This window comes from Diospyros lotus, chromosome 5 (genome assembly GCF_014633365.1).
Source record: "Diospyros lotus cultivar Yz01 chromosome 5, ASM1463336v1, whole genome shotgun sequence".
In the NCBI taxonomy this organism is placed as follows: domain Eukaryota; kingdom Viridiplantae; phylum Streptophyta; class Magnoliopsida; order Ericales; family Ebenaceae; genus Diospyros; species Diospyros lotus.
Genome location: NC_068342.1, coordinates 17,508,932 through 17,526,411, shown reverse-complemented (window position 1 = coordinate 17,526,411; position 17,480 = coordinate 17,508,932). Strand labels below are relative to the sequence as shown.

The following is a 17,480-nucleotide window of genomic DNA, read 5'->3' as shown; positions in this document are numbered from 1 at the left end:
TAAGGAGTTAAACTAATAATTTTTAATAGTTAAAATATTAAATATTGATCTTTTATATATCAATAACTAAACATTATATTTTTTAATTATTAAAAAATTAGTCACGTATTAAGCTATATTTTAATTATATATTATTATAAGAAAAATAAAATCGAATCAATAGAGACAATTTTACACTAATATGTATGCCTGTGCCGGTGTGTGTTTATATTTCCGAAAGCAATATTGAAATTGAACTCTGCGCCTCTCTCCAATGACAGGGTTCAGGGCCGCCTCCCGTGCTCTCGCATGCCTAACCCGATCAATCTCGGCGCGACCGTTGAGCAGCCCCAAGTGCATGAGCAACGTCCCGGAAAGCACCGTCTACGGCGGACCCAAGCCCCAGAACCCCGAGCAAAGGATCACTCTCACCCACCTGCGCCAGAAGTACCGCAGGGGCGAACCCATCACAATGGTCACTGCCTACGATTATCCCTCCGCCGTTCACCTGGACACCGCTGGAATAGATATCTGCCTGGTCGGAGACTCTGCTTCCATGGTGGTTCACGGCCACGACACCACTCTGCCCATCACAATCGATGAAATGCTCGTCCACTGCCGCGCCGTCGCTCGCTGCGCCAAGCGGCCGTTGCTCGTCGGGGACCTCCCGTTCGGCTCCTACGAGTCGAGTACTAGTCAGGTAGCGCGATCATCGAATTCAGCTATGTTGTTTGGTTGCTTGCAAAATGATGGAAATTTGGAATGCGGAACGTTAAGAACCATTCTGCTGCTTTTCCCAAATTTCTACCCGAACCCCAACTACAAGGGTTTATCTTTCAATTGGGATTCTCGTTCAAAAATAAAATTACAAGCGGTTGAACGTCCCAAATTATAAACTTTATAAGGTTTAGTGTATTTTAGCCTTCCTACAGGTTTGTCTCCCAATTGTTTTTATAATAGCTTTGTTTGACAATCATATAATTTATTTAAAGTAGTATATATCCAGTGTTTTTACTCTTCTAAAAAACTCCACATAATTTAAAAAAAAAAAAACAAATTTTTTTCTTGGTCTTGGGTGTTCCAAAAAATTCCCCAGAAACAGTTTCCGAATCTAACAACCGTATGGAATGTTCTTAACTTTTTGAAGTAGACAAAGGCTTAGGTCCTGTTTAGTTGTAGAGAACATTTTTTAATTTTTCAATTCCAATTTCCTAATGAATCTTCAACTAGAAAACAGAAAACTCAATTGTATAATTTTTAAACTTTGTAATATGAGTTGGAAAACTTCAAAAAGATGTTTTCTGAAAATAAATGTTATTGGTTTTTGAAACATAAAATGTTAGGGCCTGTTTAGTTGTAAAATAGAAATTGAAAAATTAGAAAATGTTCTCTACAGCTAAACAGACCACTAGGTTTTTGGATTTGCGTGAGTATGCTATGGTTTTTGAAATGCCACAATCTTACTTATGAGCAGGCAGTGGATACTGCAGTTAGGATTCTGAAAGAAGGAGGAATGGATGCGATTAAATTGGAAGGTGGGTCACCATCAAGAATCACAGCAGCTAAAGCAATTGTGGAAGCTGGAATTGCTGTGATGGGGCATGTGGGGCTTACTCCTCAAGCAATCAGTGTCCTTGGAGGATTTAGGCCTCAAGGCAAGAATGTTGCTAGTGCCGTCAAGGTCTTTCTCTACGTACATACATACTGACATTAATACTCTTGCACATGTATACACCGTAATTTTCTCTGCAAACATATATGCAGGTAAATAATTTTATGTAATTTGCTTTTGTATTATGCTAAGTTGGTTGGTTCTGCAGGTTGTAGAAACTGCACTGGCTTTGCAGGAAGCTGGGTGTTTTTCTGTTGTTTTGGAATGTGTTCCGGCGCCTGTTGCTGCTGCTGCAACATCTGCTCTTAAGATTCCCACAATTGGCATTGGGGCTGGGTCTTTCTGTGGTGGCCAGGTTAGTTTGTTCTTTAACCCTGCTTCTTTCTACATTCACAAAAGTGGATTTTTTGCTATGTGATACCTGCGATTTATTTTCTAAATGATATAGATGTGATAGCATGTATTCTTATTTCTTAGAGTATCAGCTGTTAATGAACTTTGGCCTTGTCTTCTGAACTAGACCAAAATTTTATGTATGAATATTTGTCAGGGACCTAGTATAATAATTAATGTAGAGGCAAAATGAATGACCTCGTTTTCTGGAAACCAAAATACAAGCACTGGAGGGAAGTATATTTAGTTGTTCGCTGTGGGATGCCATTAGAGCTCTTAAAAGCTTTTCATGCCTGAACAAGTTGTCTCGAAATTGGTGCATATTATGGAAATGTCAGAACTCTGGCAGCAATATGTGTAAATTTTGGATTTCCAACTATAAGATCCTTTGAATCTACATTCATTTCTAAGTCTGGTGATATTACGATGTTAGGCATGGGCATTTGCCCCCTAGGGGCTGGATAGAGTGACAAAAATGAGATGACACATAGAGCTTAGGCATCAAGTGGTTTATATTTAACCAGTTAAACATTCGTCAGCTCTTGAATGGGACTTGCCCCTTCTGGTTATAAAAAGAACAATAAACAACAACATATCAAGCCTTTATCCCACTATGCAGGCTTGGAAAATAACAATCCATGAGTCTGAACGTCGGGATTCATAACATAAACAAATCTTATATATTCCAACCTAAGTTAGTTCATATGATGCTACAACCAGTTGAACATCATTAGGTTGTATCTGAGGGGAGTTCTTGGAAGAACAGCATGTTATCAGTTTTGATCTATACTTTCAAGTTGTAGACCATTTCCTGGTTTTGAAAACTTAAGCAGTTTTAACTTTCAACAGTTCCAAAAAACATATGTCCCATACATACAATTGGAGACAATTTTGCAGTTCATCTTATTAGGTTCAGCTAAGAAAAACTCTAGGTATTGTGTGTTACTTTTCCTTCGATGGCTGAGATAAGGTGCTTCATGTTCCATCCTTTTAAGGCAAAAGGAATAGTTTCCATCCTTTGATGAAAGGCTATGGATGTTTCTTTGAGAAAAGAAGTCAAGATTAGATTCAGAAGAACAGATTGGGCAAGAAGATAGTATTTCTGAAGTCCAGGCTCCAGATGTCATTTCTGAAGTCCAGGCTCCAGATGTCAAGTAAACAACTACAGGGGCCGTAAGAGAAAGTGACACACCTAAGAAGTTTATAATAATGTTTTAGAGCTTCAATCTCACTGCTTTTATTTTTAAGAAGCCTGGAACTGATCTGTTATTCTTTCCTCTTGCAAACCCTCCCAAATCAAGCTGCTTTGATAAGATTAATAAAAAAAAAAAAATAGTCAGGGTTTGACACTACAATAAAAGGTTAGCACTTCCCCAATTGTTTCTGTCATGTAATTCTCCACTTTGTAGTTCAATTTTGTTATGATTACTGCATGGTGATTGTTGGGCTGGGGCGTACACATACACACATACAAAATATCCCAACCACCTCTAACACAGGAAGAAAAATGACAGTTTGTTCCCACAAGATAAATCGAAGCAACACAAGCATAAAAACAGTAAAAGAAGAGGCACAAGGTTTTACCATGGTTCACCCTAAAATAGGGCTACATCCACGTTGAGTTCCGGTTTAAGGGAGCTCACTGCACTATAATAATGATGATAGATATACACCCTCAACTCCTCAACGCTCAATACAAAATACAACAAGATAAATATGTAAATCAGTGACAGAAATAGCTTACAACCATAAACGAGCCAACACACAAGATCTGTAGGACTCAAACAGCACCAAAGGTAAGGTTGATAGCAGTAGATGGAAGAGATCTGAGAGCGCCAGTGTATCTCCATGAGTCGCAGCTAGGGTTTTAAATAGCCAAGAGAGAAGATCGGTTCTGAGAGAAAATCGGCAGATTTAGGGCTAAGGACGAATGCTGTTGTAACAAACGAAGACCGAGCTTTATATATGGGAGAGCATTGGATGGGCCATCGAGTTAACGGATCGCAGGAGGTTGCTGAATGGGCCAAGCTCAATTGCCATCCATCCTTTAAGAGACTGCTGGAGGTTGCTAAGTGGGTCAAGCCCACTAGCCTTCCGTCCAGCAGCCTTGAGTTGGGGCTTCACTATCAACAGTGATGAGATTATATAAATGAAGGTAAGATAACTGAAGATAACAGAACAGATAGACCATATATTCCATGGACATTTCTTTGTAGGCTGTATTCAAGTGGCATGCCAACAACAGAAAGTTCTGAACTCCCAATTTATATGGGTTGGTTGGTGGGTTCCTCCCACCATGCGATTCTGCCAGACGTCTTATTTTGAATTGATTTCTTCATGGCATATTGAACTTGATGTTGTATATAGCTCAGTAACGGTGACTGAGCTTGTAGCCAACTAACAATTCCACTCAGATTGCAAACCAATACACTGTACTGGCATTCTCCACTCTAGATTACAGCAGATTACTTCTGCACATTATACTTGAAATCTGTTGATGTATTCTATATGTAATCTGCCAGAGCATTTTAAATGCAGTAGCTCAACCATTGTCACGATTGTGATTTAACAACTTTGTCTCCTGTCATTGAATAGCTGAATTCTATGGATTGATCGAGTTTCTTTATAAGGATAGGACACTGTTTTCTTTTGTTAGAAAGTTGGAACTGTTAGTAGCATCGTTAGAGAAAACCAGAACTGCAACAAATATCATCTCTTGCTGGCACTTCTTGAATATGGTTGGAGCCTCCCACTGTGCAACAGATCCCGTAACTCTTATCTCCAGGAGTCAACCTAGCTCGGATTTGATCCCTTTGCACCAACTGAAAGGAAGCAAGTACTTCTTGACCTCAAGCCTGGATGCCCATTCTATAACAGTGTATATAGATATTTTCATTATGAATATTTTATGCAAATCTTTTGAACTTCTTAATTGATGAATGCTGTTTGGGATGTCCTCCTAATTTATAAATGTCTTTTGGAGTTCCTAGTTAATGTATAATTTTTCTAATTATTTTACGTCTTTTGGCTGGGGAAGCCTATTGGGTTTCTAACTCATTAATGTACTTAGTTTAAATCATTTTCCAACATCTTTCTTCAGTTTTTTGCTAATTGATAATTCTCATTCAACACTTCAAATTTGTAATGGTGTTGATTTAAGAGAAGTATTATGTTGCCTAGGGCTGTACTCTCAACATATGTCACTGCTGAATCAGTAAACTGATAGTTTTGTAGCCGGCTATTTTTATATTTGTTTTAATCTTATTTTTCATGGAGGGTACATTTAACAAGATCTCGACAAAGTCAGTCTGAGATCCTGTTTCCAAATTCCGATTGCCTTGCAGGTGTTAGTTTACCATGATCTGCTGGGAATGATGCAGCATCCCCATCATGCCAAGGTTCATTTCCTCACTGCCATCTTATTTGGCCACAATACTTTGTTCTATGGAAAATGCCTGCTGAAATGAGGCTGCTCTGAGGATTGCAGGTAACTCCAAAGTTCTGCAAGCAGTATGCATGCGTTGGAGATGTCATTAACAAGGCACTTTTGGAGTACAAGGAAGAAGTAACAAACGGTTCATTCCCTGGCGCGGGCCACACCCCATATAAAATCAATTCAGCTGATGTGGATAATTTCTTAAATGAGCTACAAAGGTTAGGTTTAGAAAAGGCAGCATCTGCAGCCGCTACAGCAGCAGCCAAAAAAGATTGAGACGGCTAAATCATCATGCGCAGGGAGGAGGCTATTGTACTCATTCTCCAGTTTTTCTTTTCCATCCGAACTTTGCACAACTGCTCTTTCAATCAGAAGAAAGAGCTAAATAACACTGCATCGTTACGGCCAGCTTCAGGCAATGACAGTTAGTCACTGATAGCAGAGGGAAACATACTGACAGCCAGTGATGGTGGAAGGCAACAAATGGATCTATCGAATAAGATCAAAGTAGAATGTAGAATTTTCTTCTTCCTGATACTTGTCTACACAAGAGAGCTGGTGGAAGAAGTACATTTGTGCTCCTTAAATATACTGCATCAATTTTAAGTATAATCTAAAGGGTACCCTCACACTCACCCTGATCATGCAGACAAGTGGCTTTATTTTCCTTCCATCTTCGTTTCCATCCATGATATCTATTTCCCAGACATTGGATAAACGTTGGTGCTTCAGTAAAATGGAGAAAAAAGGAATTCAAAATTTCGAACGAATAATAATAATAAAACAAATTAAGGTTACCCTTGTTAGGAATGAGACAACATAATTCGATTTCAATGCAATTATTCTACCTTACCCTCTTAAGATAGATCTTGTTGACAAAGTTATTTGTGGGCTTCTTAAAAGCGTCTTTATTTTGAAATATATATTTTTTATTTTTAGAATTAATTAACATTTTGTTTATTATTTGTCAAAAGTAAAATACTTGAAAACAATTATTATAAAAATAATTTACCATAAAAATAATTTACCATATATAATCCAGATTAAAAGTATATTTTATTTTTATTTTAAAAAAAAATAATTAATAATTTTATGAAAAATATTGATAACTCTGTTTTGTGTGGGAGTGCAAGTATTATTTGTAAAGAGCGGTTACCATATCATATGAATGAATCGAATAATTGTTGTGGAACTCCGAACTGAAAGCAGCATCGTAATTTCAGAGAACAATGAGAGGCAAACTGGCGGCTTCAAGTTCAAGATCATCAAACCTAGCCCTTTTGCTAAACCCCAAAACTCGAACAAATCATCAATCCCCGTCGCTCCTCCGCCGCCTCTCCGCCGAGGCCACTCACCCAACACCTCCGGAGCCACAGCCACCAAATTTTTCGACGCTTACGACCCAGGTCATCTCTCTCCTGCAAACTCACGACAACGATTGGGGCAACAACGATGAGCTCCGACGACTTCTGTTCTGCTCTAGCGATTCCACTCGATCCCCTCCCTTTCTCTACAAGATCACCCATAGTTTGGGCACCGCCAGCAAAGCCCTCAATTTCTTTCACTTCCTTCGGACGAACTCCCCGTCGCCGCCGGACCCTTTATCTTTATCTTACGTATTCCAAGCCATATTCCAGCTCGCTAGTTATGAGCAACGAAACTCACACTCGGAGCTCTCCAAATTGCTTTCGATTTCTCAAGAGCACGGCGTTCCTCTTACGGTGAACTCCGCTACGCTTCTGGTCCGGTTCTTCAATCGCGCAGGAATGATCGAAAATTCACTTCTCGTGTACAAAGAGCTTGACACAGATAAGCGAAATACGAATATAAGCAATGCGATGTTGCTTTCTTTATTGCGCGTTGGTAGAACCGATTATGCATTCCAACTGCTCGATGAAATGCTTGTTCAGGATGCTAAGTATCCGCCTAATGATAATACCGTGGATATTGTTATGGCTGCGTTGTTGTGCAGGGATAGGAACGGAAAGAGTGTGAGCGATACAAAAATAGTTGGGTTGGTTAAGAAATTCTGTGAACATGGCGCTTTTCCATCTGCGGTGAGGCTTACTCAATTGATCACTAAGCTTGGTAGGAGCGGGGAGAATGATCTGGCTTGGGATGCTTTACATGATGTGCTGAACTCGGGTGGCAACGTGGAAGCTTCTTCCTGTAATGCGCTTTTGACAGTGTTGGCTAGACAGCAGCATTTTCAGAAGGTGAACAAACTTTTAGCGGAGATGAAGGAAAACGGTATCCAGCCCAATGTTATAACATTTGGAATTCTGATTAATCACTTGTGCAAGTTCCATAGGGTTGATGAGGCTTTGGAGGTATTTGAGAAGATGATTGGAGGTGGCGAAGCTGGTGATTTTTCAGTTAAACCGGATTCGATCATTTACAATACTTTGATCGATGGACTGTGTAAGGTAGGGAGGCAGGGAGAGGGCCTGCAATTGATGGAACGGATGAGGTTGCACCAAAATGTTTCGCCTAATCCTGTTACCTATAATTGCCTGATTAATGGGTTCTGCAAAGCTGGTGAAATTGAAAAGGCCCTTGACCTTTTTGAGCAGATGAACGAGGAGGGGGTGCCATCAAATGTGATTACCCTTAACACTTTGGTTGATGGTATGTGTAAGTATGGGCGAGTAAGTAGGGCAATGGACTTCTTTCGTAAAATGGCGGAGAAGGGTTTGAAGGGGAATGCAGTTACTTACACAACCCTGATTAATGCCTTTTGCAATGCCAACAATATCGATAAGGCAATGGGGTTGTTCAATGAGATGTCAGAAACTGAATGTTCACCAGATGCAATTGTATACTACACTTTGATATCTGGGCTAACGCAGTCTGGGAGGATGGATGATGCTTGTTTCGTTGCATCGCTTGCGAAAAAAGCTGGGTTCTGCTTGGACACTGTGAGCTACAATACAATGATTGGTGGGTTCTGCAGGAAGAATAAATTGGATAAAGCTTATGACATGCTCAAGGAGATGGAGCAAGCTGGAGTGAAGCCTGATTGCGTCACATACAACACTTTGATTTCATATTTCAGCAAGGCTGGGGATCTGTTGACTGCCCATAGAATGATGAAAAATATGGTTCGTGATGGTCTTGTGCCTACTGTTGGTACTCATGGAGCGCTTATTCATGCGCATTGTTTGGCGGGCAATCTTGACAAAGCAATGGAGATATTTTGGGATATGAGTTCCGGTTTAAAGATTACCCCGAACACTGTCATATATAACATGCTAATTGACTCTTTCTGCAAGAACAAGAAAGTAGAAGTTGCTATGTCTCTTATGGATGATATGAAAGTTAAGGGGGTGAGACCAAATACCACCACATATAATGCCATGTTAAAAGGCCTTCAGGAAATGAATTGGTTGGAGAAAGCGTTTGAGCTTATGGATCAGATGACTGAAACAGCCTGTAGTCCCGACTATATCACCATGGAGATTCTCACTAATTGGCTTTCTGCTGTTGGCGAAACGGAAAAACTAAGAAGATTTGTGCAAGGGTATCAAGTTTCAGCCTCAGCAGCATAGTTTGCTCGATTGCAGCCAGGAGAAAAATATATCACGCTTCTGTTCTTCTGATTGATTTGTCTGGTGAATGGCAAGCTCAAGCTGAGTTGTTTCGATCTATAGGTGGATGGATTATCTGCTTCTATCAGACACCAGTGATCTTCAAACGGAGCTGTAGTCCAAGATTCTTGGTTCTGGTGGCTGTTTTCGCGGCCAAAATTGATGAATTTCATCCTGTGAATGTGGGTTACATTTTCTTTGTTAGGCAAGTTCTGAAATTACTTTCATTGGCATTTTAACTTAGATAAATTGGAATACTCTTCCGTATGCAAGTTTGAGGTTAACTTTCACCTCTTCTTTAACTCGTCTCTCCTTTCATTCCGAGCCTTACATGGTGCTTAAGTGTACACAGTTGCTTTTGTGCTGGAATTGTGGGTGGATCGTCTGTGCTTAAGACCCCACAAGAATTTTATGAAATCTAGTCGAAACCTAACCTCCCTCCCAACTTCTCCTCAATGATGAATCATTTTCCCCTCCGTTTACAAGTAATTTGTTTTCTTGCCATTTAGATTGTTTTTAAGATCGGTTGATTTGGAAACAGTCAACTGACTGACCGAGCAATGAAAGAAGAATTTGCTTAGGAATCACAATCCAGAAAGTATTGTCAAACATTCTATGTAAAGATCCCCATTGATCGAAAATTGGCCTGTGGGTCCTCTGTTCTTCAGTTTGTTCCACCCGGGATTCCACGAGGAAACTTGGATGGTGACATCTTGATCCAGATCTAGATGCAATCCTCTTTGATGCTTGCAAAACAGAATCATCACATACCGGGAGTATCGTGCACTAAAGACACTAGTATATATATTTTATGGTCTAAACGCACGCAAATATGTATATAAACTCCCAACAAATGAGTAGAGAAGAACTGATCGTGATGGTTGACAATGAGGCTCTTTAGTGATTGTTATATGACGCATCCAGAGACGAAGTTGGAATAAACAGCTTTTTTCCTCTACAAGGTTCACTGTAATGGAACGGGGAATTATACCTTACTAGTACAGAACATTGTAATTGCAAGATTCTTTTGTCAATGTTAAAAACTCTCTCTCTCTCTTAACGGACGGAAACATAAAGAAAAGTGAATGTGAAGTAAAGCATCTTCGTGGCCGGCCGTGTCAGGGAATCACTTTTTCAGGAACTCACCCACCGCCAGCGGCGGTGGTTGTAGCATTGTCGGCCAGCCAGGGAAATGGCAAACTCTCCGGGAAACATTCAGGCAAAGAATCTCCGGCGGGCGAAGAGCCAGTGAGTTCCTCCAAACCTTCAAAGAAATCATCGCTGATGGCCATATCAGAGACGCCAAATTCATCATCTTCATCTTCCATAAAGTCATCTCTGTCTTCTTTGTTCTCTGTCTTTTCCGTGGCCGGAGAAAGGCTCGCCGGCGAGGAGCAAGAGGGTTTATTGGCGTCACTTTCTGTGACGGTCTGAGCGGCGACAGGCTTCTGACGGGTGCTTCCAGCGAGTGAGTTCCGGTGGGTGGGCATAGGGTGGTTATGCTCGGCGGTGTAGGTGACAATGAACATTCCCGGGTCGGATCTGTTTCGCTCCACTTGTTTCCGGGCCAAACAACCCTTGGAGGTACTGCATCTGTAATATCCTCTGTTCGCCCATAAAAGAAAATAAAATAAAAATGTAAGCAAAAGACCACAAACCCAACTACAATTACTACTAAGTTGTTTCCGAAAGCAGAGCCACAACATTTTTTGCTTGAAAAACCTTAACGCAAACAACATTAATCCATACAGATACAGTCAAAGAGCAAAAGAACTAGTTTCTAGAAGCAAAAGCAAATTAAATTTGCTTCAAACAGCAAGATTTAAGCAAAAAAGAGGAGCAAGAGAAGAGAAGAGCTTTGAAAAAATGGTTGAAATCGATCTTCAAAAAACCACCTTGGGTATGGAGACCCTTTGATGGGTTTTTGACCATATTTTCTCCACGACCACATATCAGAAGACAAACCCTCAGCCGGTACTTGACAAACCCTCTTCAGCTGGTTCTTCCTGCAAGAAAAAGACGAGCTCTCAGGTGATGGGTGCATGTTTCCCAAATCTCTCTACTTTTTCTAAGCAAAAACAAGACCATCGACAAATTTACCTTTTCTTCGATCTTGGAGGATGTTTAACAGTGGCAGTGGTAGTAATATTACACGAAGATGAAGAAGAAGAAGAAGTTCTATCTATTGGTCTATAACCACAGAGAGGAAGCTTCTGCTGTTGTTTTAGTTGCGGCGGCGGCGGCGAAGGATCTGGTAGTCCTCCAAGAACAGAGAGGGGGGAGATGGGTTTGGATTGTGGGGAGAGAGTTTGGAGGTTCGGAAGAAAGGGCTTGAACAAGTCTTGGAGCTCTTCAATACTGCTCTTAATGCCTCTTGCCTGACATGGATCTGGGCACAACAGACGGGCCAGATCTTGCGGTGGGTAGCTGCCGGAGGGGGGATGGACGACATCTAGGCTGCAGGAAGCTGTAGCGGCGGCGGCACAGCCTCTGACCACCGCGTGGAGATCCCAGTCATCCGCCATTATCTGCTTCTGCCGTGATTTCTTTCTTTGTTTGCTCTTCTAGTAACCAGTAAGAGAAAGAGGAAAAGAGAGGGGGAGGGATATAGAAGAACAAGTAGAAGAAGAAGGCGCTGACTTTTGGAAGTGGGATAGAGAGATGAATTGAGTGCAATTATTATTTTGTAGAAAGAGGAGAGAGAGTGCGGTTTGGGAATTGTCAAAGGTTGGGCCGCGTTTGGCTGCTCCCTAGATCCTAGTTCTCTGTTTCCAGTCTCGAAGCTGAACCATTATAATTTTTCCTTTTAACCTGTGTTTTTTACTTTTTATGATTGCTTCGAGCATTTTGTTTCTTTTTTTAAAAAAAAAAATTGGAGTATTTTAGGATGTATATTTTAAATTTTATTAAAACCAAATCACCAATCACGCTCGTCGGAATTCATTTGCTTTTAAAAGTAGCAGAATGGGTCCAAACAGAGCCTTGCGAGGGCGGATTCTTGTGTCGTTTTAATATCGCGTCCTTTTGTCTTTCTTGCGCTTCTCGGGACAGTGGAAAACCGCTTTTTTTCTCATTGGGTTTAGGGATTGACTTTAGGCAATGTCAAAGGGGACACGTGTCACTTGCGACCCGTGAGAGATGCGTTCTCACTTGCCGACAACGAGACACCCCAATTGCAGGCCAATTAATACAATTTTTTAACTTTTACTAAACTCATTAATAACTATAGGAAAATTGCAAGACCAATGACTAAGAGACATTCAATTAAATGTATTTTTTTATTTTAAGTAAAATGTATTTATTATATTATATATATATTAAATTTTTAAATAATTTTATTAATTTATAAAATATCATAAGGTATATTTATTATTAATTAATAAAAATATCTTTAAACTAAAAATAAAATGTCATAAATGTATATTATTTAAAAATAAAATACATTTAGTGTCTTTAATCTTGTATAATTCACATTATTAATTTTTTCCCCTGAAAATATACACAATACAAGAATGTTCTTGGCTTTGGGGGGGAGATGAAAGGGACGGTAGATGATGTAGGCAATATGCTCGTGTTGTGGGCGCAGCTATATAGTGTCTTTTCTTTTTGGCTGTAAAGGAAGTATCCTATGGGAATGGCACATCTAACCGTTGGGAATTATAAACAATAGATTATCAAAGATGCGCCCTGCCCCTACCTACATTTATTCTCCTTTCCTTCTTTTTTTTTTCTGGAAAAAAATATAAATTCAATAAATGTGTTATGATAATGTTTCAATAATATTAGTTTAGTGGTTTTGGCGTTTTTTCAGTTCAATACTAAGATCAAAATTCCATGCAATTTGTTTTTGTAACTAAGTAATAATGCTTTTAATATTAAATAATTAAGTGTTGGTATAATAATGGGCCGAATTTTCAGAAGAGAATTCATTGGAAGCCCATCCCATCCATCAATCTAATCAAACCTAAATTGTTGCCCAAACTTGTCTCTTTGACATTATGCATTTTGAAAATATAATATGATTTAGACTGCAATGAGTTTGGTGGGATGTTTTAAATTATGTTCCATGCAGGGCTCCATTTGGTGAAAAGACATGGCAACCTTAATAAAAAAAAAAAAAAAAGGCACTTTTTAATCATCTTTTAATAAGATTAGGGAGAGACACAAGGGGGGCAAAGGGAGGATTGAGGGTCTCAATTAGTGACAGTGATACTGATACGATTTTTACTAATCCCATCATCAAAGAATTTTAGGGGAGAGAGAAAGAGCGCTACATTTATTGGGAAAGAAAATTGATTTTTACTAATCCCATCATCAAAGAATTTTAGGGGAGAGAGAATTAGAACGCTACATTTATTGGGAAAGAAAATTGAATCTCGTTACTCTAGACCAAAAAAATAAAAATATTTTTCATTTAAATATAAATTTACTCCCTTACTTGTAATCTCCATCTCCTTTTTTTTTTTCTTTCCATGGCCATTACCTTCTGCAAACTCTAACACCCGTCGTTATTTTCCTTGTGTCGATCGTGGCTACAGAGGATGCAGCGACGGTCGAACGCAAGACGAGGTGAGATAGAGTGAAGCGAGGCAGCAAAGTGACGACAGGTGCTAGAACTTGCTGGAGACAACAACCATAGGAAAGAGATGCTACAAGAAATGGAGCATTTGGATGAATGGCATTTTTATATTTTTAACCTCTCTCGATAAGCTTTTTTGTGAGACTCTCGGACAAAGTAACATTAACCAAGAAAATTATTATTGTCATCAAGGCTATGTTTCTTCTCTTTTATTGCTTTCCTTCCTCCTTTATTTAGCTTTGGGTTGGCATCATGATCCAAGGATTTGGTTATTATTGGAGAAGTATATATAATAAAAGAGGATTTCAGTTTCAGAGGGGTGGGTGATAGCACATATATATATATATATATAGCAGTAACGGATTGCAAAGAATGAAGAGGGAGGGAGGGAGGGAGGGAGGGCGGCAATGGTTTTTATTCGGACCTTTAACTTTGCCCCCTCTCTCTATATTTATACATATATTTTCATTCTTTTAGAATATTCTTAGATCAAGCAATTAATGGGTATTTTTTATTGCCGTCCCCAAGCTTAATTTGACTCATGAAGTGTTTTTGAGTCCTTTTAACTTTATTAATTAAACTTGTGTCACTTTCCCCACCATTAACTTGTTAGTAATCTCGAGGTTTCACAAAATATGATTAACACATCTCTTTATTATCCCTATTTTACTAAAAAGGGATATATATTTGCCAACCCAATCTTATTTGTAATGGTTTTTAACTTATCGTTTTGCTTTCTAATTTCCATCCACATTGCTAAAAGACACAAGGTTGAAATTCTTATTATTGTGAGGTTGTCTATATATCAAAGAGTGGGTTTAAGGTGTCAAACTAATAGAAGATATTCAGCTTATACCATAAATGAGCTCCTACTCATTCATTGCATTAAAAACTTATATAAGTAAGAATAAGAGAGAAATTTGTTACAATAATTTTGCAAATCTTATGTGTTTTAGTGGTAGTATATGGGAGATTGTTGCTAGATTAAAGATGTTTCAGTCGCATCAAGAAAAAAATGTTACGACCATCCCCTTGTGCTAAAAACCTAGTAAGGATATGGGAGAGATTAGTGTTAGGATTTTATAAAACCTTGTGGTTTTTGGCATTAATTATGCATGGTAGACACTAGACTAAAGAGATTTGAATTTCACCATGAAAGGACATTGCACTCACTTTTTTGCGCTAAAAACCTAACAAGAATTAGGGATGAATTTTGTGTTTTTTAAACCTAGCAAGAATAAGGATTTTGCTAATAAATTTTGTGTCTTTAATCAGTATATGGTTGGAAGTAAATCACAAAATGATAAGAAAAGATCGAAAAAATCACTAAAAATATGATTGCACTTGTAGAGATCAATTTTTTTTTTTTTTTTTTTTGGAAATTTGAAGTAATAGAGAAGTACTTATTTATATTTTGTGAATTCTCGAGAGTGCCAAGTATAAAATTATTAACGACAACTAGAGACATGTTAGTAACGGAAGAAAATTGACATAAGTTTTAGGGAAAAAATGCTCCCAACACCCCCAAGATTTGGCCCTAAAACATGTAGTACCCTTGAGGTATAAAAAATAACAACAATCTGCTTTTGACTTTACAAACCTTATTGCACAACCTCCCTACCATTATCACTTAAATATAGTTAATTTTTTAAAAGTTTTCAAAAATGCCTCTTCCCCCCCCCCCCCCAATGAAACACCTTATCTTTAGGCTGTTTTTTCACGTCATAGTTTTTGTTGTATCATAAAATTTTCAAGCATCCACCTAGGGGTATTTTGGTCATTAGACGTTTAGGAGTATTTTGGTCAATAAGCTCAAGGTAAGCAAACCCTAAAAGTGGTCCTGAGCAGGGACATATTTCCCAAGAAAAAATCATTAGTGAATAACCAAATAAGCATAAGCAATGGCAAAAGGGTGAATAAGCAAGTCTGGGAGGCAAAATGGTCCAAAAGAATATGGGGTATAAATATTGAAGTCAAATGGTCAAGTTGGGGGCTGGCTTCTGGAAGATCTCTCTCTCGACAAGAAAATGGTCATCTCGAAGAAAATTTGAAGTCTCTCGGAAAGGGCAGCAATGTCTAGAGTTATCATTTGTCAAGCCGGGGCTTTGCCTAGTAGGTCGCTTAGAGGCCAAGAATCTATTTCAGCAGCTCGTCGCGAGGCCTACCTTTTCCCGGATGGCCCCCTAGGTTGACTGGCCCTCCAAGGGGAATTCTTCTTAAGTTCGTTTGAGTACTACTAATGTGCAAGTCCATCACTGGTTAATTGTAACTGTACCGAGATTGACCCTCTCTTATCGGGAAGGTACAACTGTTCCATATTCAATGCCATCATGTTTTACTTGTCTATTACACTTCTTTCTTACTCGTACTGACTTAAACATCAAAAGGCATACGCAAGTGAGGAATCTCTGCGTGCCTTCTAACTTGTTCTGATAAGCCCAGATATGCCCCAAGCACACAAGAAGCCAATCCCAAACGATACTTAAGGTGCCCTCAAGAGACCAACTATGACCCTAGCCATGATATCGAGGATCAGAGCTACCTAACACCCATCTCCACTAACAGACTCATGCCAGCTGTCCACCTCACTCTGTCTCGGTTCCAGCCTTCTCACATTACAAATTCTATTGTCATAGTTTCCGGGCTACAACAGTTTTGAAATTTTTTTTAAAACAATTCTTGTAAAATCCCTTCGTAAACACTTACGATTTACATCTTATTTTCAAAACCATCATTTGCTTGACCTTTCATTTTCATTATTTATCTTCCTCAAATTCACTAGAGATTATTCTTCTAAGCAATGCTTTGGAAGGATTATCTTTAGTGGCCTTATTTTTCCACTGAAAACTCTCATGTTCGATTTAGTTTATCAAGGTGAAGTCTTTGTGAGTGTGCTTATTTTAACAAATTGAACCTAATTTAAGTCATAACTCGTATTAACAAGTCCAAATTTTGAAGTACCAAGTTTTAAAGAAAATGAAAGGCTCTTTGTGTCTCTCGATAAATTTTTTTTAGAAATTCTTTGTGTAAATTTATAAATCACTATAATCTAATATATGTCCATCATAATAAAATATCATACTTTAAATGAAAACTGAGTTTGTACAATGGGTTTGGCATATTTAATTCACTTAATATCTCTAAAATAAAACCCATGCATGCTTTTAATGCATCTCATAAAAAATGTATAGTATCTACAAATCATTATATGCCACAAAAATAATGAAGCTTCTCAAAAGCCTATGCTTCAAGAATTTATTTCCCCTTTGAGTTGCTTGCTTTGCTTGGAATGTTTGAATATTCTAAAGAACAAACCCAAGTTAGAAGATGCACATTTTATGTAAATAATCCCCCAAATTAAAGCATTTATATAAAATGTGTGCATGAAAGAAAATGTAAGTTTCTACTTTGTAGTGCCACTTTTGATCGTGTCAATCCTCTTAAAAGAGCTTTCTCAATCGATGTTAGAAACGCCTCTTGGAAGGTTCATGACCATGTCATCTTGGGTCTAAGCAATAAGAAAAAAGCAAGTCCACTTTGCGATGCCACTTGTGATCATGTTAACCTTTTTTTTAATAGCTTTCTCAACTAGTAGCAGAAGTGCCTCTTGAAAAGTCCCCAATCACGTCACATCAAGCCTAAATGGCATAGAGAAAAATAACATTACCATACATGATCCCACATGTAAATGAGAAGCCAAAACATAGTACATTTTCAAAATTGATTTACTTTTTATGCAATACAAAAAATCACAAAATAAGAGTTAGCAAGTGGGAGAACCTCACCTCGGTGTCTCTTTTGAGAAGATCTTCCTATTTTTTCCTAACTTTGTGACCTTTCATTGGACCCTTAATGGCAAGCTTCTTATTCCCTTCATTTGTTTTCTCTTTTTCT

The 17,480-nt window shown here is 38.6% G+C and overlaps 3 protein-coding genes across 4 annotated transcripts; 2 read left to right on the top strand and 1 right to left on the bottom strand.

The window, feature by feature from the left end:
* The first annotated feature begins 213 nt into the window (after positions 1-213).
* Positions 214-6,055, top strand: LOC127802658 (3-methyl-2-oxobutanoate hydroxymethyltransferase 1, mitochondrial-like). Of its 2 annotated transcripts, XM_052338597.1 has the most exons (5): positions 214-679; positions 1,454-1,660; positions 1,800-1,946; positions 5,329-5,382; positions 5,472-6,055. In XM_052338597.1, the coding sequence occupies exons 1-5, from the start codon at positions 254-256 to the stop codon at positions 5,694-5,696; spliced, it is 1,059 nt and encodes a 352-aa protein (XP_052194557.1). In that variant the 5' UTR covers positions 214-253; the 3' UTR covers positions 5,697-6,055. The 2 variants fall into 2 exon arrangements, with proteins under 2 accessions (XP_052194557.1, XP_052194558.1); XM_052338598.1 differs by lacking the exons at positions 5,329-5,382; positions 5,472-6,055 and adding an exon at positions 4,641-5,322.
* A 519-nt stretch (positions 6,056-6,574) lies between these two features.
* On the top strand, positions 6,575-11,837 carry LOC127802615 (pentatricopeptide repeat-containing protein At3g61520, mitochondrial). Its single transcript, XM_052338527.1, has one exon. It carries the CDS (start codon positions 6,650-6,652, stop codon positions 8,966-8,968), a length of 2,319 nt encoding a protein of 772 aa, XP_052194487.1. The 5' UTR covers positions 6,575-6,649; the 3' UTR covers positions 8,969-11,837.
* Positions 10,150-11,532, bottom strand: LOC127802617 (WRKY transcription factor 22). The gene is made up of 3 exons (XM_052338528.1): positions 11,108-11,532; positions 10,903-11,013; positions 10,150-10,612 (listed from the first exon to the last, which is right to left on the bottom strand). The coding sequence occupies exons 1-3, from the start codon at positions 11,530-11,532 to the stop codon at positions 10,150-10,152; spliced, it is 999 nt and encodes a 332-aa protein (XP_052194488.1).
* Positions 11,838-17,480: the final 5,643 nt, after the last annotated feature.

Coding starts and splice junctions, on each gene's coding strand:
- LOC127802615 (XM_052338527.1), top strand. CDS start 6,650: ATGAGAGGCAAACTGGCGGCTTCAAGTTCAAGATCATCAAACCTAGCC.
- LOC127802617 (XM_052338528.1), bottom strand. CDS start 11,532: ATGGCGGATGACTGGGATCTCCACGCGGTGGTCAGAGGCTGTGCCGCC. Junction 11,014..11,107: donor CCTCCAAGATCGAAGAAAAG/GTAAATTTGTCG, acceptor TTTTTCTTGCAG/GAAGAACCAGCTGAAGAGGG. Junction 10,613..10,902: donor AAAGGGTCTCCATACCCAAG/GTGGTTTTTTGA, acceptor ATGGGCGAACAG/AGGATATTACAGATGCAGTA.
- LOC127802658 (XM_052338597.1), top strand. CDS start 254: ATGACAGGGTTCAGGGCCGCCTCCCGTGCTCTCGCATGCCTAACCCGA. Junction 680..1,453: donor ACGAGTCGAGTACTAGTCAG/GTAGCGCGATCA, acceptor ACTTATGAGCAG/GCAGTGGATACTGCAGTTAG. Junction 1,661..1,799: donor ATGTTGCTAGTGCCGTCAAG/GTCTTTCTCTAC, acceptor TTGGTTCTGCAG/GTTGTAGAAACTGCACTGGC.